Source organism: Colobus angolensis, unplaced genomic scaffold (assembly GCF_000951035.1).
Source record: "Colobus angolensis palliatus isolate OR3802 unplaced genomic scaffold, Cang.pa_1.0 Scaffold253, whole genome shotgun sequence".
Lineage (NCBI taxonomy): Eukaryota > Metazoa > Chordata > Mammalia > Primates > Cercopithecidae > Colobus > Colobus angolensis.
In genome coordinates this window covers 300,545-320,678 of record NW_012115744.1, presented here as the reverse complement: position 1 = coordinate 320,678, position 20,134 = coordinate 300,545, and the positions used below count along the sequence as shown (strand labels likewise).

The window sequence follows — 20,134 nt, the reverse complement described above, 5'->3', positions numbered from 1 at the left end:
GCCTCGGCCTCCCAGAGTGCTGGGATTACAGGCATGAGCCACCGCGCCCGGCCGCTTCTGGGTTATTTCAAGATGTTCTCTTTGATTTTCTGCAGTTTGATATGATACGACCAGATGTACACTTTGGGGTATTTCTTCTGCTAGGAATTCTCTGAGCATCCTGGATTTGTGGTTTGGTGCCTGGCTTCAATTTTGGAAAGCCTCAGTCAACATTACTTCAAATATTTATTCTGCTTTTCCCCTTTCTTCTCCTTCTGATATTTCCATTGCATGCATTTGTATCTTTTGTAATTTTTCCATAGTTCTTGGATTATTTTGTTTTATCTTTTTCATTCTGTTTTTGTCTTTGCATTTTAGTTTTAGAAGTTCCTATTGATACGTTTTCAAACTCACTGATTGGTTCTTTAGCTGTGTCTAGTCTGCATCAAAGAATTCTTTATTTCTGTTACAGCATTTTTGATTTCTAGCATTTTAACTTCCATCTCTTTACTTATATCACCCACCTGTTCTTGTATGTTGTCCACTTCTCCCATTAGAGCCTTTAGCATGGGAATTACAGTTGTTTTAAATTTCTGGTTTGATAGTTCCCGAAAGCTTTGGTTCTGGTGCATGCTCTGTTATCTTCAGACTATTTTTTCTGGCTTTTTATATGCCTTGTAGTTTTTTATTGAAAGCTGGACATGATGTACTGGGTAAAAGGGATGTGGTGAACAGGCCTTCAGTAATGTGACAGCAGGATGTTGGGGGAAAGGAAGCATTCTGTACTCCTATAATTAGGCCTCAGTATTTTAGTCAGCCTGTGCCTGCCCCTGTGCTGTGACCTTCACAAGTGCTTCTCAGTCTCTCCCTTCCACTGGCTTATGTACTACAGGGTGGCCGGAGGGGGCTGGAGTTGGGTATTTCCCTTCCCCAAGGTAGGTTTGGCTCTGATAAAGCCCCAGCAGGTTGGACTGTAGTAAGATAATTTCTCCTGAGGGCAGGCTTTGTTAAGAAGAACAGAACGCTCTGGCATATTTCAAAATGAATACTTTTCTTCTCCCCCTGCCAGAAGCCCTGGGGAGTTTTCCTGCAGTCTTTGCTGTGAGAACCTGGTAGGGCTCCTGGAGGTAGAACTTACAAAAGTGTGGGTGCGCCCTGCTAAGACTGCACACCCTGGAATTCTCAGACTTGTCCACACTGAGCATTTAGCAATTCGGCAATTACAGTTTAGGTTTTCCTGCCCCAGTACTGGTTCCATGGAGGTTTCTGCTCTGGTAAGTTGTGATTCTTCACACTTGATTTTGAAGAAAGGCTGAGAAGTGATGGTAAGTTGTAATTCTCTCTATCTGCCAATTTTGGAGGCAGCAGTTTTCCTGCAACCTCAGTTCTCTGATGGATCTAAGAAGAGTTGTTGATTTTCAGTTTGTTTAGCTTTTTGTCTGTAAGAACGGGAGTGATGACTTCCAGGCTTCTCACATGCTAGACCAATGTTTTAAGCTTTGCTTTTTACATTTTTTAGGGGTTTTTTTTGTTGTTGTTTGTTTGTTTACATTTAGGTATTTTAAAAAAATCTACCCAGAAGTTATTTTTCAGTGTCATTTGAGGTAGACACCTGTTATTCTAATACATCAACCCTGTGTAATATGTATCATCAAACCCATTTTGCAGACCAGCACTAAGTTATAAGTCCAGAATTCACCCCAGGTCTTCCTGATTCAAACCTCCCATTGTTCTAATCTCCCCTTGGCTTTTCTGAGTCCAGAATTGTGGGCCCTGATTGTCTTCCCTTGACTTTCCGCATCCCAGGTGGGACAGAAAGTGCAGCGCCTGCTGGGAAGGATACACCAACAGCATCTGCCAATCTCCATCTGTATCTGATTCTGCTGTTCCCTGGGACCTAGCTGACCTTTTGTTGGGAGGGGTGGGTGCACTGCCATAGTGTCCTGGGAGGGTCCTGTTTGGTCTTAGAGAGGCCAGCACCCCCATAGAATTGTCATACAAACATACACCAGCCTATATATGGCCAAGCCATGGGCAGGGTACCAAGGTGGTGAGGGTGCTGGCCTGGGTGCACTTGGGGAGATGAGGAGCAGAGGGCCAGGAGATGACACTTATACAAATCAGGAGGGACTGATCCAGGGCCAGGAGGTAGTCTGTTGACTCATAGATCTTTCTAAATTACACATAGAGATCTCATGATGTGCATCCGTGGTCCCCTTCTGGTGCTCAGTGCAGACATTGCCAATCAATCCCAGGGCACATGCAGCCAAGCCCCAGCGTTCCCACCATCCCTGGGCAAACACTGCCCAGTGCCTTCTGCATGCCTGTCCTGGGCTGGTCGCCGGGACAGAGAGGGAGCAATCAGTGCCTGGGGACCAACTGTCTGTTCCATAGCCCTTTTGCTACCTGTGCGTGCCATGTCTCAGGCCACCCATCACATCAACAGCATGCATCCCAGGATGCCTGTGCCCTTGTCCTGCCTCTTGTTGCACCCCTTCCGTCGGCCCTGTGATACACAGACAGGGGCATCTGATGTGGTCCCTTGGGGTTGGGGACTTTGGTGAGAGCAGGAGGACCCAAGAAGAGAGGCAGAGACTGGGGGTTTCCTTCCTTGGAGAGGGGTCAGCCAAGCGTGCGGGGTGCTGGGTGGGAAGAGGGAGAATTAGCTTTCTGGGGATGTGTGGAGCCTTGAGAGCCAGTCGGACCTCACCCAACTGCAGATTGCTGCCCACTGCCTTGCTGTCATTGGCTTTCTTGCCTTGAGCTCTCCAGGATGACCCAGAGGGTCCTGGCTGTAGCAGATCCTGGCAGTGGGTCTGGGCAGTATGAGACATGAGGCCCCTGAGGCCGAAATTGAAGACAGTGTCACAGAAACAAGTCAAAAATCACACTGTTCTCCTATCCTATACAGCCGGGTACCGTCAGGCCGCAGCCCAGTACTGGGACCAGTACACGGACCAGGAACTGGGCTGCACAGCAGGAGATGTGCCGTGGGCAAGCCAGCATCAGGGCCTGAGCTCCGCCTCCTGTCAGATCGGCGGCGGTGTTAGATTCTCATAGGAGCACGAGCCCTATTGTGAACTGCGCAAGCGAGGGATCTAGGTCGCGCGCTCCTTAAAAGAATCTAACTAATGCCTGATGATGTGAGGTGGAACAGTTTCATTCTATTCAAACTATTTTCCCCTAGCCCCCGCCCCAGTCTGTGGGAAAATTGCCTTCCATAAAACCAGTGCCTGGTGCCAGAAAGGCTGGGGACCACTGCTATACAGGATTGTCAACATACGGGAGGAAAACCTGTACAGACTCGATCTGGCTGTCTGGAAGTGACGACCACCACGTTGACCCATGTGAAAATGTGGAAGCGCTCCCATGCATCACCATTCACCTGTGAACCTCACCAGGGCATATGGGGGATTTTATCATGAGCTTATTTGGTTAAGAAATGGCCTGTGCTCTGCTCACAGCATTGTCAAAAATGTGAAGAAAATGGTGTCTCTGAATATACTTTCCTGGCTTGACCAGAAGATGAGCCGGCATTCAGTATCTGGGAGGAAATTTAGCAGAACGGTGACCAGGGACCTGGCAGGTTTGAGACTTTGAAGCACCGAAGCAAGTGGCTTCCTGCACAGGTGGGTGGGAAGGGCCCGGCCCCTGAGAGAGGGGCTCTGATGGGAGGGGCGCCTGATCCCCAGGAAGCCGAGAGGGGCAGCCACACCACTCTGCTGAGAGGAGCAGAGAGCAGAGAGTTCTGCTGGAGTTTTCTCGTTCTGAGATGCACCCACAGAGACCCCAGGGCGCAGTGGCTGCTGCTGTGGGGTGGAGCCATCAAGTTTGGGTGTTCCTTGGATGAGCCTATGGACATCAGGTGGATGGACAGGAGAGGTTTCTGCCCGGCTCTTGCCATGTGTTTCTTTGTTAATGTGTTCATTTCATCAGAAGTATCTGTTGTGGCTTCAGTGGATCACACAGGGTTTCAGAAACGGGCCAGTGTTGAGTCCTAAGAATAGAAGTTACTTCTCCTTCCACTCCTGGCCCTCCAGAGCCTTTTTGAATAAAGATTTCTGTGGTCAAATAGGTTAAGAAAAGGATGAACCTCATACCCCCTTCTTGGAGATTCACAGTACAGATGATCCCATTAAAGGCCCTGAGAAGTCCTGCAGTTAAAGAAAGGAAGGAAGGAAGCACTGTCTAACCTGTTGGTTCCCAAACTCCTTTTCTCACAGAACCCCTTTTACACCTAGCATCTGTTAATGTCCTATGAAGCTTATGTTTGAGGGGCGTGATTTGGGAAGTGTTTGCGGGCTGTAGCTGCACACAGTGGCAGATTCCACAAGGCAGACCTGGCTCAGCTTGCATCCTGGGCTGAAATGCATCCCCCAGAATTCATGTATGTGGAAGCCCAGTCCTCAAAATGTGACTGTATTTGGAAATAGGATAGTAGCAGATGTAATTAGTCAAGTTAGGATGAGGTCATATTGGAGATATGACTGGCATTCTTATAAACGGGTGTTCTTGGACACAGAGACACACGCAGAGAGAATACCGTGTAACTGTGAAGGCAGAGATTGGGGTGACGCATCTAGAAGCCAACGAGCACCAAGAATTGCAGGCAGCACCGGAATCCAAGGAGAGAGGTAAGGAACAGATTCTCCCCCCAGCCCTAGGAAGGAACCAGCCCTAATCTCTGCCTTCTGGCCACCAGAACTGTAAGAAAATATATATCTGTTGTTTAAACCGCTTGGTTGGTGGTACTTTGTTGCAGCAGCCCGAGCAGACTCATAAAGCATGGATAAGTTAGGACTTTAGCTCTCGTTGGGCTCCGAAGCTGGCGGTGGGGAGCCCTTGGGCCAAAGCAGGAAGGAGCTTTGGGAACTCTCTCTGGGGCTGTATGAGCTACCCAGATTCCAAGTTTGGAAGAATGATTTTCCATTGCTGCCGACGTGAATTGTGCTTTTGGAAGTGAACGCTACTGAAATAACTGAAACAGTCATGGCAGGCCATTTTTGAGAAGGGAAGTTAGAGACCTCCTAAACGCTCGCTAATCGACGAAGCACCCAGCGATCAGTGGTGTGTCAACTTGAGGGAATGTTGTTTCCTGTAAGTGAGTGAGTATGTGATCTCGGTCAAGATGTAGGACTCGTGTGTGAAGTCATGTTAAATACAAAAGTCAAATACAAAATAGGAACTCCCATGCTGATAAGGCACGTGCCTGGGTGCCGGCCCAGGCCACAGCGAGTTTGGGTCTCACAAGCAGAAATGAGTGTGTCCAGCTGCTTGTCTCCAGTAGGGTCACCTCAGACCTAGTTTTTAGAACCCAGGATGCCTGGGCCCTGAGCAGAGTGGACAACACAGCCCGGGGGGGCTCGGATTGCACCTGCCTGGGGAACATCCTGCCAGTTGCAGGGAGGAATGCCCACCCGCCTCCCTGTGGGCTGTTGCTCTGGGCCTGGGGACCCCAGCTCCTGCCTGCCGGGGCACATGCTTGTCCGAAACTCCTCAGGAGCCCAAACACTGTCCTCCCTTGCCCAAACCCCAGGGCCAGAGAGGCTGGGGATGGGTAAATACTGTGCAGGCATCCACAGGACGATATCCACGAGCAAAGAAGTATGCAACTGTCAGATCATGCTGTTGAGGCTTCATTAACAGTGCGGGGGACATAGTGAGGGGACAAAGTGGAAAGTGGCAGCAAGAGCCCCCTAACTGTGTAAGAAGACACCTCCCCATGGTGCAGAGCTGCACACTTGCACACATACAAACATCGGTGGGGCCCTACTGACCGTGTTGTGGGTTATGGAGGCGACGTCAACGCGTTCTGTAGACCCTCTTGTTTACTCCATAGCAAACATCATAAACATAACAATAATACAAACATACATTCCATCTACTGTGAACGTGAGTTATGTTTTTGTATTATCATAAGCAGAAAAATACACAAAAGAAAAAGCCCACAACAACCTCAGCGCTCTGTTCCATATAAAAGTTACTGTTTCCACCAAATTGCTTAGGTCAAGATGAGAATATAAAAGGACCTCCCCCTCTGGCACTCCCAAGAGCTCATTTTAATCAAAGGTAGGAACTGTGTTTTTAAGCCGACACACAAATAAATACCAATTTGATTTAGTTTCACCCATACAAGAAAAACACGAAGGTCCGCGTGAGGTCAGTGGACTTGTGCCTTCTGGGTGTCCCCCACCCCTAGCCCAGGCCTCCTCATGGAGCCCACCTGCGGCCAGCCAGGCAAGAAAGGATGTAGGTGGCCTGAGGCTGGTTTCAGAACAACCATTTATTAATATACAGCAGGAAATAAAGCTGTCGGCCTGAGAGTGCTTCTGTGGCTGGCCCAGACTCTTCCAGAAGGACCTGCTCTGGAGGACCTGCGGGGGGAGGGAGCTGTGCTTGTTACTACGGAGACAGTGCCTGGCCCACGTGGGGAGCATCACACGCAAAACCTGGATGGGAAATTTCGATTTACAAAACAGGTCAGCCAGACTTGGATCTTTTGCTTTTACTCAAGGCTCCTTAGCTTCTTTCTAAAATTCTAAAATTTAAGAACGTCCTGGGATTGCGTGTGGCCTTGCTGTAGATCAAAGGGGTCCCATGGCCCTTGGCTGTCACTGTTGTTGGGAATCCGAGAGACATTTCCAGCCCATTCTACAACGTCTGAGTGAGGAGAGTGCACGCGTGTGTGTGCACACGCCTGTGAACTGCAGCCAACCTGCGAGGCTCAGGGTTGAGGCAGGCAGCCCTGGCTCGGGTGGCACAGGCCCCAGTGCTCGGGGAGGAAACTGGACGCTGTGGACATGGGCTGCGGGAGGCAGAGAGAGGAACAGGGAGAGAAGCTGCTGCCTCCGAAATTTCCTCTAAGGGAACAGAATCCAAGTGCTGAGTGGGCTAACGCGGAGGCCGCTTTGATCCTGTGTGGCCCAGCGCTGCCCTGCGGGAGCTCAGCAGCCTGTCGTGGGGATCACATGCACAAGGCAGCCTCAAGAGCCCGGGTCCCCGCCCATGCCATCCTGAGAGCAAAATCACACCGCCAGCTCTTTCTGGTTGCCGGATACTGTGTTGTGGCTGGTACATGTGTCACCTCATTCTGTGTAGGGGGACAATCACTGCTGTATTACTGATGGAATTCACCAGCCCTTGTGAGGTGGCTGGGGAGGGCGCCTGAGCAAGGTCTGTGTGACCACACGGGATAGGCGGTGGGGACCCAGGGTCCAACCTTCCCTCCCTGGTGTCATTACCAAGTTTCTTGGCTGGCACCCCAAGAGCCGGTAATCATGGTAACCCCCACTCTTCACCAGTGAAGGTGAGGCATGAGAGGGCCCTAGAGGGGCTGTTGTGTGGTCCTGCTGGGGGCAAGGCGAGTGAGACCCAGCACCTTCCTGCTCTCTGGGCCCTCACACGAACTCCAGCCATGCTGCTCAGGGACACACCTCCTCCCAGCTCGCCGGGGAGAGGCGTAGGAAGCTGGGGAGGGCCGCAGTGCGACCAGCTCCTAGTGGAGAGCAGGGCAGGCCACAGAGCCACCTGCAGTGGGGAGCTCCGTGGGGGTTGGTGGGAGCCATGGATAGTCAGCAACAGGTGGCCGGTTTCAAGTGGGGACTGGAGGGAAGAGGCAGGCATGGGGGTGGGGGGACAGCTCACAGTTGGGAAAGCCAGGGCCTGGACCAGCAGTCTGTTGTGGAGCCAGAGAAGCCATAGACTGGATGTGAGGAGGAGACAGAGGCGGATGGGCCATCCTGCAGACAATGACGCTTCCTGCCGCCTCTGCCCATGAAGCCCCGGGAGCCCACAGGATGCCCATGAAACACCGACTGCCCTGGGTGGCTGCAGTCAGGGCAGCTACACTCAGCACCTCTCCTCGCAGGTGGCCTTCACCCTATTATCACGTGAGGAGGCTGAGCCCCCCTGCAATAAAGGAGGTGCCTGAGCAGGTGCAGTCATAGAAACAGGCCATGTAGTTCTGGGGCTCCATTCTCACCATTCTTCCCCTTCTCTTTCAGGACAGGTTACCCTGGTACTGTTGATCCCACTGTAAATGAGACAGCGTTCAGAGCCTTCCACAAAGCAAGGACTCAAAGAGTGTTTTTTTGTTTTAATTAGCTTTATTTGATTTTAAAAGCACCATAATATGCTAGGTGCCCGGGGGCCTCATGATCTGAATAGGTTATTCAAAATTGCTTTCAGCCTGGCTCAGTAGCATTCGTCCCACGCAGGCCGTCATGCAGGCAACCTTGATGTTCAGATGCAGTTCACAGCCCACAGGAACATCGACCTGGGATCCCATAGGAGCACCTCTTCCAGCTACTTCCTGCCTTTGCCCCAACCCACTGTGCCCTTGCAGCTGCCTGGGGCGGGCCACACCCCAGGGGCAGGCGTGTGGTCAGTCTGTGCACCTGCAGTGCCATCCAAGGTGTTTTTTGCTGAGCCTGAGGACCATGCTGCCACCTGCTAGGCCTGCCCGTGCTTCCAAACAAGAAGATGGGGTTTCGAGCCTGTCTGTGCGCTGGTGGGGAGGTAGGGAGCCTAAGCTCCAGGCCTTATTTACTTGGGGTAGCCCCTGGTTCTGACCAGGGCTTTATGGCCTCATTGTAGCACAGACCCATCTACCCACAGGCCCTGGAAACCTTGGTGGGTCTCCCCTCCTGCTGGGACACTCTAGGGGCGGCTCTTCCTGTACTGCTGGGCTGGACAAGCCCTGAGGCCCAGCAGCTCCACGCTCCACAGCCCACTGTATTGCTTGCAGGTCAGTTCTTGCTCCTATATCACAGCCTAGGCACTGTGCCTGATACCTAGGTCCAGAGTATAGGGCACTCTGCCCATAGAGAGCCACTGGAAGGGGGAGTGGCAAAAGTGAACAGGTAAATAATTAAGTAAACTAACCTAAGGAACATGCGAGGTGCAATATCTAAAGACCAAGCTGACTTTCTGTGCGAGCTGGGAAAGGGGGCAGCTGTTTGCATTGTATCTTGAAGGACACATAGGAGTTTGCCCTTGGTAGCAGGGACAGGCTTACGATGCAGATCTAGGCTCTTTGTCAGTGTTGTCTCTCAATGTTTATAAACTCCGGCGGGCAAGCACTGGGTCGCAAGGGAGGATGGTGATGGTGCTGGCTTCTTTGCTCTGGGGGAAGCCAGAGATGTTGGGGCCCCAGCCGTGGCCTGCATGGCTCATGCTAAACGTGTTTGTGGCCGCTTCTCAAGAGGGCTGACACTAGCAAGGGGGCTTCCTGTGACAGATTGCTGTCTGGCAAGTGGCAGAACCACCAGGAAGGGGAGGAGGCAGAGGTGGATCTGCAGCTGCCAGCCCAAGTCCCCTGGGGAGATGGCAGGATGGGTGCGAGTGGACAGCCATTATGGGGAGGAGCCCCTTTCAGGGTGCTCTTTAGGAGAAGTGGTGGGTGAAGCAGGCAAATGACTGGGGTGGGAGACTTAAGCATGCACTCCTTAAGTCCCCCAGAGGAGAGAGGAGAGGGAGAGATTGGGGGCGGCGTTGACATTGGGGCTCAGAGAAGGTCTGGGGCTGCAGTGAGGGACAGAAGGTGTGGGAGAGGCAGAGCCCAGGAGCAGGGAGGAGGGGGCAGTGGTGTCTTTGGGAGCCGGCCCTCCTGCTCTTCCCCCAGCTGGCCACATTCTCCCTCTAGGGGCATCCGAGTCCCTGGGAAAGGGGACCCTGTCCTCTCTTCTTGAGGGTGCCTCCACCCCACCTGCAGGCCTGTGTCCAAGAGCGGGGCCTTCCTCACCCCCGGGCCCTACACCCCTGGGCCCTTTCTACGAGTGTCTGCCGGGTGCCTGGCACTGTGCCTGCCACCTCCTATGTCACTGCAACTGTGCAGCCTGGTGCTCCCACCCTACACTCATCCCGAAGCCCCCCAGCCATGCCTTCCTCCTTCCTCTGTGGGCTGCCTGGCCTCCGCCCCCTGGCTCTGGCAGTCTTACCTGTGTTCCCTGCCCCGCCTTCACCGATTGCTGACTGCTCCGGCCCAGGCCAATGATGCAGGGGTGGCTCTGGAGCCTTCTGCAGAGGAGAAAGGGGCTGCCTGACCCAGGGAGGGGAGAGGGACCAACTGGAGGAATCCCTAGACCCACCCACCTGCTGCCAGACTCTTGGTGGTATGGTGCGTGGATGTCATGTGCTGGGAACAGCTGTGGCTTGCCACCCTCTGTTCCTGTACCTGAGTCTGGCCAGCAGCTGGGAGCCTGCTGTGCTGGTGGGAAGCTGCATTTGGGTCTCCTCCCGGCTCCCGGGATGGGCTCACCACAGCGGTGCCATATGGGCATCATCGACTTGGCATAAATGTGCAGTGTGTTGAACTTCCCACTGAGGGTCAGCCCTGCAGTGTGTGATCGGGTCCCAGCGCAGGGAGGCCCAGACTCCCGGCTCCCTTCAGGGCCTGGTCCAGAACACACAGTGGAGGCCTGCCAGGTCAGCCCTGCGGCCACGGAGGCCGCTGAGCCTTCTAGGGGTCAGAGCGCGACAGATGGTAGCTCAGGACTCGTTTCGGGAAGCTCTCACCTCTCCTGATCAAGAAGTCTGGCAAACAGCCACACAGTAGTGGCCCCAGAAAGCCCTTCTGCTTGGTCATATGGATGGGGAAACTGAGGCTCAGAGAGCTATGTCACCCTGTCTAACCGGGATTGAAGCCAGACCAGGCAAAAAGCCCATGGTCTTTGCCCTCACCTCAGTCTCCCAAGTTAATGTCATATGTTAAAAACAATAATTCTTTCTTTATATTTTTCTTTAAAAACATTTTGAGAACATAATCAATGCACATGGTGAAAAAATCAAGCAGAGCAAGAGAATGCGGAGTGAACAGTGAGCGCCCCCGCGGCGTCTCCCCCCCGCTGCGTCATCTCCCCCCGCCACGCCTCCCGCTGCCACGCCTCCCCCCGCTGCGTCTCCCCCCACATCTCCTGAGGCAGCCCCTGTCCCTGTTCATGGGTTTACTTTAAAAAGCTAAGATGCAGCTCAGCGGCCGCCCAAGCACAGTACTGCTCATAAGACCTGAGTCATTAAGAAAATGTTCAATTAGATTTAGTGTAATTATTTATCTTTCTGAGGAATTGAACAGTACTCTTTTACAAAGATTTATTTCCACAAAGGACTGTAGATAAAACGGTGTTCGTATGTAAGACGCTCCTCTTCCACCATGCAGAGCCCTTGGCCTGCACTCCCGTGTGGGTATCTCAGGCTGTGCAGGCCGAGGAAGCTGTCTGGGAGGGGAGGCTGTTCCTGTAGCGGGGAGGCTGGGCACTTTGCAGGTGCAGACACAGGAGGGCTGTGCATGCTCAGGTTTGCACTGGTGGGTGCCTGCCTGGTGGGCTTTCTCCAAGCCCCTCTTTCTCCCAGTGCCAGCCTGAGAGCATCCTCTGGCCCTTCTGTCTGGACTCAGACCCTTCATGTGACATTTCTTGACCAGGCCCCTTGACTTACATGTGCTGTTCTTAGAAAATAATCTGAAATCAAATTAAATCAACCGTGGTGACTAGTCAGATTCTTCGGTGCCTCCTGGTGGGCACCAGCCCCCTCCCCTCCTGCCTCATAGGCTCTGTGGCTCCCATTGGGTGGCACTGACTCCCTCAGGGCGCCCTGAAGCTGGGGCAGGAGCTCCTCCGCAGGCCAGGCTTTGTGGGGTACGTTCAGGGCCTCTTCTCGATGGCCTCAGCAGCCTTAACCGGATTCCTTCCATATGTCTCTTGGGCTCTGGACCATGGTTGGTGCTGGTCAGCTCCCTCTGTCCCCCATCCTCCTCCCCTCTCCCTACCCTCAGGCTGCCAGTTCGTGAATATCCTTTTGCCCCTACCCTGGGCCTCCATGGCCTCTGCAATGACACCTGGACAGTGGAGGATCTCAGGACCCTCTCCTCCAGCTTTGCAGTTTAACGATGTGATGTTCCTCCCTCCCTACAAAACTTTCCGTGAGTCTCCGTGTCCGACCACACCAAATCCCAATATAACTGCCCTCTGGAGCTGGGCCTTCCAGACAAGGCCAGCTTCATTTCCCTCTGGGGAGGACTCAGCAGGGCCTCATGGATGTGGTACAGAGCCCCTGAGGATGCCTGCTGAGAGAGCTGTGGACGTAGACTCTTGGTCCAGCCAACCCACAAGGATACAGGCCTGTGGGTCACAAGAAGCTGAACAGGGCCTGTCCGCCGCCCTCTGGAGGGCCTGACCGATCCTCCTTCTCTGCACAGCGCCCCAGGGTGTGCCATCTGCCAGGGCTCTGCCAGCCGTCGGGAAGCCGGCCTCTGTTCTGCTGGTGTTGAGTGGGGCCAGCTGAGAGTGGCTTGTGAGGAGCACCCACTTCCTCACAGTTTCTGACTCACAGCCATCTACCCGAGGCCGGGCTGATGGCTGAATGCTTAATGGGGAGTGTTTATGGGGAGATTAATCCACTCTCTCTCTTTCTCCTTGTCTGTCTCTGTCTCTGTCTCTCGCTCCCCCATTTTCCTCCCCAGGGGGGCTTTCTCTGTGGTCCGACGCTGTGTCAAGCTCTGCACCGGCCATGAGTATGCAGCCAAGATCATCAACACCAAGAAGCTATCAGCCAGAGGTAGGGCATGGGGCGTGTCCTGCGCAGCTGCTGTCAGGCTGGGGCAGGGGCTTTGGAGGCCGTGCCCTGTGGACTGGGCAGCAGGTTCCTCCCGGGCTTGGCCAGCACTTGGCCCACCTGGCCTGTGACTGTACGCACAGATGCAGTGGGTTCCTGGAGTGGAGGCTGTGGCACAGGGAGGCACAGGAGTGTTGGGGACTTGAGGGCACCTCTGGCCTGGTGGGGCCCGGGCTGGTGGGGGTGCTGAGGGACCCTCAGACCCCTGGATTCACCTTTGTGCTCTGGTTAGGGTGTTCTCAGGGCCCCCCTTCACCTCCCCTTCCCAAGTGTACTGGGGTCTCTGCCCCCAGAGCTGGAGGGCAAGAGGTTCAAGGTGGCCAGGCCGCCATGGTGGTTGGGTGATGTCATCTGCCCTGAGAGCTGTGGGCCGAATGAGAGCTCAGTGACAAAGTTTCGGGTGACCAGGCAGTGCTGCGGTTGGCCATCTGCTTTCTGACAGCAGAGTCCTGGCGTCATGGCCAACTGGGAGGTGACCCGGCAGTTTCTTAACTAACAGAGCCCAAGTCTTATACACAGTGGCAGGGCACTGCCGCCTGCCCTGGGAGGGCTTCTCAGACATGCGGGGTGTGTGCGAGGAAGGGCCTCGAGTGGTGCTGGCCCCAGGTAACCCTCGGCATGTGGATGTCCCTCCCGAGCCCTGCTGGCGATGGTCAGCTCTGGGTGCTGCAGATGGTGATGGAGCAGACAGGCTCCTGCCCTCACGGGGTCTCCCTGCCCTTGTGCTGTCCTTGTCCTGTGGGGCAGGTCAAGGACAAACAACACCCAAAGTCAGCACACAGCAAATCTGATGGTGATGGGCAGAGGCATCCTGGGGCAGCTGTTGTGGTTGGAGCACAGATCTGAGGAGGCGGTGGGGAGGGACTCGCGCAGGGGTCCTGCTGGAGCCCCAAGGTGGGGTGTGCCAGAGCACCAGGTGAGGCTGTGGAGGTGGGTGCGGGGTGGGTGGGCTGCCTCACTCAGGTGGTAGCCCCATGTCGCTGCCCCGTATGGTGCAGGTCTATGGAAGAGGGACCGGCCAGATGATGCCCTGGTAGAGGGAACCAAGCAAAGCCCCTGTCTGCTGCTCTCAGCCCCTCCCCTCCCAGGGCACTGCCAGCAGCCTTGATTAGCATCCAGGCACAAATCTGAGCTAATTGGGAGCTGGAGAGGCCCTGACCCATCTGGCCAGGCTGCCAGATGCTGAGGGCCTAATGTGGGCAGAGACGGGCCTCCTCTGGGTTGGTGGGAGAGCTGCCTACTGTCTGTGGCCTGCAGTTTACAGTGATCCAGCCACCTGTGGGGGCAGGCATGTGTGATTTGTGGAGCGATGTGTCGGCGTTGTTTGAGCGACTGCTGTATACTAGGCCATCAGTGTTTCCCCTTCTTGGGAGCATTCTCTGACACCAGGTTGTGGGGAGGTCCTTTAGGCTGCAGTAGGACCTGCTCCTGTCCCAGCCCTTATCTGCCTCCTTGTCACTGAGCCATGAAGGGGCTTGGGGGTGCCCAGGGCTGGGTCAGTCCCCCTGTGGGTGTCCCAGCCCACGAGGGGCCATGGGAGGGTGACACTGCAGAAGCTTCAGCAGGGACACTGAGGAGTGTGCTGGGGCAGGGCCCAGCCTGTGGTGGGGTGGGTGGGCCAGGCTGTGTTCCAGGACCTAGGACAGTCAGCTTGTTTTTTCTTGATCAAGACACAGAACTGGTCGTAAGTGGGCGGTGCTCAGTTGTGCCTGTGGCCAGTTCCTGTGGGTCTCTGAGGGACATCCCTGAGGCCTGGGCACTCCCTGCCTGTCACAGGGCACCACGGAGAGGAGGTCTGTGTGAGGAGGTCTGTGTGTGCGTGAGCATACCTATGCATGTTCACACATGTGTCTATGCACACATGCATGTGTAGGTGCATGTGTGGAACATGATGGAGCCTCTGGAATGGGACTGTCTGGCCCTCTGGCAGTTAGTTTGGAACCAGCCCAAGCTGAGCTGGGGGAATGAGAGGTCCTCCCAGGTCCTGCTTGGGAAGATGCGTCAGGGAACCCAGGGGCCTGGAGCGAGGGAGGTGGGGGTCCTGGAAGTGGCCCCTGGCTGGGAGAGCAGTGGGCGGAGGTGAAGGCCACTTGCTCCAAGGGTCAGCTTCGATGAGCTCCGGGGTGTTTGGACAAGCAGGTGGGAGGAGGAGGGAGTGACCTCTGTAGCCAGGATTTCAGTCCAGACTCAGGAGGGATGTCCAGGAAGCCTCCAGATACTGAGCCATGTGGTTGAGGCAAGAGGGGACACCAGCCTGACTGTGTCATTATGGGTGGGACCAAGGGTGATTGGGGTGCTGGGGGCAGATGTCGCCGGGAGCAGAGGGCAGAAAGCTGCTGATGCCAAGAGGCCTGGCCAGGGTCCTGGGGTGTCTGCTGAGTGCACAGACCCTGAATGGGCGGCCATACCAGGACCACAGGATCCGAGCTGCCTCTGCTGTCCTCCAAACCTGTGCCGCTGGGAGTCGTGGGTCAGTGTGGTCATCTGCGGTGGCCACATTTTCCCCATGACCACCCAGTGACTGCTGCTGGCTTGAGCCCAGGCATGGGGATGATCGAGTGTGGGCCACAGCCTGCTGTCCTCCTGGCCCCAGGGAGCAGCTCATATGTCACGTGACTGCCCCATAATGGATGAAGACCCACACGTGTCCAGTGGCCCCGCTGGACCCTCAGTCCTGGCACTGCCCAGTGCATCCTTTCTCTAGCAGGCTTGAAACCGAGATGTCAGCACGGCGCAGGTCGCACGGCCACCCTGCGATGACAGCAATCATGTTAAAGCCGGCGCCTCCCGCGTGCTTGCTGTGTGCCCTGCACGGAGCCCAGGAGGCTTCTGTGTTCCCTGACGTTCTGTGGCTGGCACTGGTGGAGGCACTAGTGTGAAATGTTCTGGAGGGGTGGGGGGAGTATCACCCAGCACAAAGGTGGATCCCTAAGCCAGGAAGAGCAGGAACCTCAAACACCTCACGTTGGAGCCTCCCAGGCACCCCCTCTCCCTCATCCCTCTCCTGATTTTATGCTCATCCCTGCCTCGTTTCTCTGTTGTTTTGCCACATGGGCGTTTCACCCGCTTGTGTCTGAGCCTGAAAGTGGAGTTGTGCTGCCACTGCGACCTGCCTTGTGCTGGGGTGATGTTCTGGCGTGTGTCCGTGGGATGGATCCCTTCCCACTGCTGTGCGATGTTCTGTTGAACAAAGGCTGCTACTTTTCTGGCTCTAGTTAATTCCTGATGACGCTGGCAGACCCACTGAGACCCCACACTCGGGAGAGGCTCCGTGACATTTGTCAGTGAATTCAGTTTGGCAAAAATGTTGCTTGCCGGTCAACTTGGTGTTTTAACAGGCTGTGCAAATGTATTAGCCTGGGAAACCAGAACCCATAGCTGGCTGTCTCCCTCCTGCTTTTCCATCTGTCCCTGAAGGTCAGCGGCCACCCCCACCCACCTTGGGCCCTTCCTTATCAGGGACCTCCAAAGCCTTATCCACCTAGACCTGCAGCCTTGATATGCACTTCCCAGGCCCACACATGTGAGGCAGCACCGCCTCATGCCCTGTGGCCTGGTGACGTATGTGTGCAGTGTGGGCCCTCTCTCCACAGATTGAGTCCCGTGGGGCCTTCCCTCCCTCCTGAATGCTGGGCAGCACCGTGCTGCCAGCCTCTCCTTTGGGATCACTTTGTCCCTGCCTGCTTCTCCTCAGCCAGGGACCATGGGGCATGTCAGACCCAGGGCTTCCTGGCCACTCTACACATTCTGCTTCATTCCTCAATTGTGTGAGACCTTAGGAGGAGGAGAGAGGAACCCCTTTAGACACGCCCTAGGCGTAGACTCTCACTCATCTAACAGGTTTACACTGAGGACACGGAGATGAGCAGATACAGCCTGAAACCAGCAGCGACGACACTGTGTGCTGGGTGGGGCCTAGGAGAGGCAGTCCTGAAGGGTTGGAGCAAGTCACTCCAAAAGTTGTGTTGCATGGGCGTTGAAGGATGAGTAGGAGTTTGTTAGGGTCAAGCAGAAAACCACCCGAGTATGTTTTTGTGGAATTACATAGCTCCTCTAAATTAACCTCACACCCCCTATTTATATTCTCAAAGTGCTCTATGAGTCAGAAGGATTTAGGGTAGCGGGAATCTGAGTGAGAGGATGGCTATGCCCTGGAGACCCTGCTGACCACACAGACTGCAGAGCTGAGCTGCTTTGTATTGCCATGAACGCCCTGCGCCTCATCACAGGCCTTGCTCCCAGGTGCTTGCGCCTCTCAAGCTGCATGCCTGGCCTGTTTCCTCATTCGATGCAAGCTGGGTGGGGTGATGGGAGGAAGGGGTAGCCAGCCAGGGGGTACTGCCTGGCATTCTCAGCAGCCAGCTCCCTGCTGTGACCTTCCCGCGGGATGCCTCTCTGGGCAGGGGCAAGGATGCCCAGCCATGTGCGGCTCCAGAGGGCAGGCTCCGCCTAGGACTGCACAGCCTCACCCTCCATATTCTTGGGCATTTGTTTCCTGTTTAACTTTTTATGGTGGAAAATTTCAAACATTCCCAAATACAGAGAAAATGATAGAACGAACCCAGCTTCATCAGTTATCAATTCTTAGCCAGTCTTGTTCCATCTGGGCCCTAGATCCTGGGACGTTTACCATTCAGTGCATAAATATCTCAGTATGCATCCCTAGCAGAAAAAGGTTCCAAAAACAGCCACAGGAGCTTTATCATTCTGAAAAACAGGCAGTAATTCCTTGATACTGTCTCTCATGCAGCCTGTGTTTGTGTTTCTACTGGTTCAGAGGTTTCCTCAGAATTGAACCTTTGGGTCACACAGCCCCTGCACAATTGGGTTGTCTGCCCTTGGTGCTTGAGTCCCGCTCCTGGGTAGCATCCCTGAGGTGTGCAGGTCACACCCCAGGGGCCCCACTGTAGCCACATAGCCTAGATCACCGCAGAGCCTCAGAACTCTTGATGAAGGAGATGGCCCCACCGCCCCGGCTTTGAGGGAAACTCATCCCCTTGGAGTTGAAATCTGGGGCTCCAGAAAATGACCCAGACAGAGCTGGCCTTGCCCAGATGCTGTGGGTGTTGCCTTGGTGTCCCCTTTCCTGCCCCCAGCCTGCCTCTCGGGGTGGGTGGTGACGGCACTGGATGGTCTGCTGAGACCGTAGGGGAAGGACGCTTGGCACTTCCTCCTGGCCCCCTTCCGCAGGCAGAATCCTGCGCTCACCACCCACCTCAGTCCGAGGACCCTGTCCTGTGGCCTCTGCTGCCCTGGGCCGCCTTCCCCGTGCAGGGACCTGAGGTTCCCCAACCCTCCCAGGCCCTTTGGGCTTTCCTAGCTGAGGAGGAATCGGGGAGGTGAGGGATGAGGTCTTAGATGGAGCCCCAGAGCTTCACTGTGGAACACACACCTCCAGGTGAATGCCCCGCTTCAACCCTGACGGCCCCCAGCTGTCTGACCATGGCCAGGTTACCCAGTCATCCTAGACCTCAGTTTCCCCAGCTGTAAAGTGTCTACCTCACAGGGACGTTGCAAGGCTCCGAGACCATCCCTCTCCACATTGCTGCCTCCCTTCCTGGCCAGACCCTGTGCGTCCTGCTGCGGAGGACCCCTCGTGAATACCCAGTAGCTTTCTGGTGTTGTCTGGCCCACCCAACCTGCAGGCCCCAGGGCCCCCTCCTCCATGAAGCTGTCCTGGATCCTCCCCCCAGCAGCCGGCCTGGAACTCCCCAGGCCCCATGGCAGGCGCCTCTGGCTGTTTCTCAACTGACCACGTGCTCCTTGAGGGCAGATGCAGCTGGTTCATCTGATGGCCTCCTGGCTCTCAGCCCAGAGCCTGTGAAAACATGGGAGAGCATAACACCCCTCCTAACCCAGGCTCTGCCTGGGTGTCTGGCTTTCTCCTTCCCATCGTGGTGGGGCAGGGGCTTCCCCGAAATGGCCTTCCCCACTGCTATTCAGGGAGGTGGGGAATGGAGAGGGGACCCAGAGAGCAAGGGTTGGATGGGGAGAAGGATCTTGGGCCCTTGGGCCTTGTGGGGGAGGCTCCAACAGCCTCCTTGGCTGCATTTTACCCCTGATTTGGGTCTAGCGCCAGTGGAGGGGCCTCACTTACTCCTTGAGAGTCACTAGGAGGGCTGTGTCCCCACACCCGCTCATGTCCAGGCCCGAGCGCAGCCACCTTGGTCCTTCAAGGCTCCTGGTGATGAGAAGCGGCTGGTAGCACGCAGCTCCAGGAAGGAGGACGCCACTCCAGAAGCACTCAGGCCCCCAGTTACCAAAATACTTGGCCACGCGGACACTGCAGAACTGCACCAGCTGGTGCTAAAGCTGTAACAGTTCGATGTTTTAATATTTAATACTTAATTAAATAGAGGATTGTGAGACTTTCAAAGTTGGTGAATGTACTGAATAACGAGAGATTATTAAACTACTGTTAACAAAAGCCGTTAGAGGAAAATTAATTGGCTGGGGGTAAAGAGATCATTAGGCACACAAGTCTTAAAACATGTCTTCTTGTTATCTGCCCCCTGCACCCCCATCCCCTGCTCACTTGCCCAGCCCCTGCTGCTCATTGTCGACGCTGAACGGCTGTTCTTCTGGGGGCAGTTTTGTTGTGCCTTGTTGGATGCCCTGTGTGGAGGGGAGCGCGCTGAGGAAGCAGTGCAGCGGGGTGACCCTGGTTAGTGCGGAGAGCCTGGTGCAGGGTCCCTGCCCTAGAATGGCCCTTCAGCTCAAGGTGGAGCTCCTGTGTGCCTGGCATCATCGACGCTATCTCACGTCCTCCTACCCTCTGAGCTCAGCATGGGCTCCCCTCTCACAGGGAGGGGAGAGCTGAGTCCCACAGAAGCTGAGAGGTAGACAGGGTCCCCTAGCTGGTGGTTAGCAGAGCCTGGGTGTGGAGGACTCTAGATTTCACCCAGCTGGGGCAGACTGAGGGCTGGGCCAGCGTGGGGCTCCCAGGTGGGGCTGACCTCACAAGTGGGGCTCACCTCCCAGGCCCCAAGCTCACCCTGCAGAGAGGACATGAGTATCACCACTGTCCTCTTCCTGCCTGCAGGCCTGTGCAGCTCACCCCAGCTCCCTTTCTGGGGCACCTGGTCTCCCCAGGGACCCTTCTGTCTTGGGAGGACACTCCTTGCCCAAAGGCATGATGGATAGGGACCATCTTGAGGTCTCTGTGGTCACTGGGGCTGGGGGTGAGCCTGCACCCCAGGGAAGCCTGCACGCCCCCGCTTCCCCAGCCCGAACCCTGCCTGCCTGGGACCCCTTTGTGCAGTGGGTCGGGGGCTGCCTCCCGGGCTTTCCTGCTACAGCCAGTACTGCAGCTTTCTTGTGGCTCCCGCACAATTCACAGACAGAAAAAGACCCCTGCTCAGGGGGATAATGAGTGCCTGGTCGGCAGAATCCGTGGAACTGGGTTAATAGAGGACGAGGCGCCGCATTGCAGGGACAGCTGAGCAGCTGAGCATGCGCCTGTGGCAGCAGCACCCCTCCCACCCCAGAGACCCTCCCCTCCCAGCCTGGGGACCCGCCCCTTTCCCTCCTCCCCGGCTCAGGAGCC

The 20,134-nt window shown here is 55.4% G+C and overlaps 1 protein-coding gene across 1 annotated transcript in view; it reads left to right on the top strand.

Annotated features, from left to right (window-relative positions):
* The window catches only part of CAMK2B (calcium/calmodulin-dependent protein kinase II beta), a 105,073-nt gene that overhangs the window by 27,154 nt on the left and 57,785 nt on the right, over positions 1-20,134 (top strand). Inside the window, exon 2 of the mRNA XM_011946767.1 lies at positions 12,437-12,531. Coding sequence (XP_011802157.1) covers positions 12,437-12,531 — 95 coding nt within the window. The remainder of the gene's footprint in view (positions 1-12,436; positions 12,532-20,134) is intronic.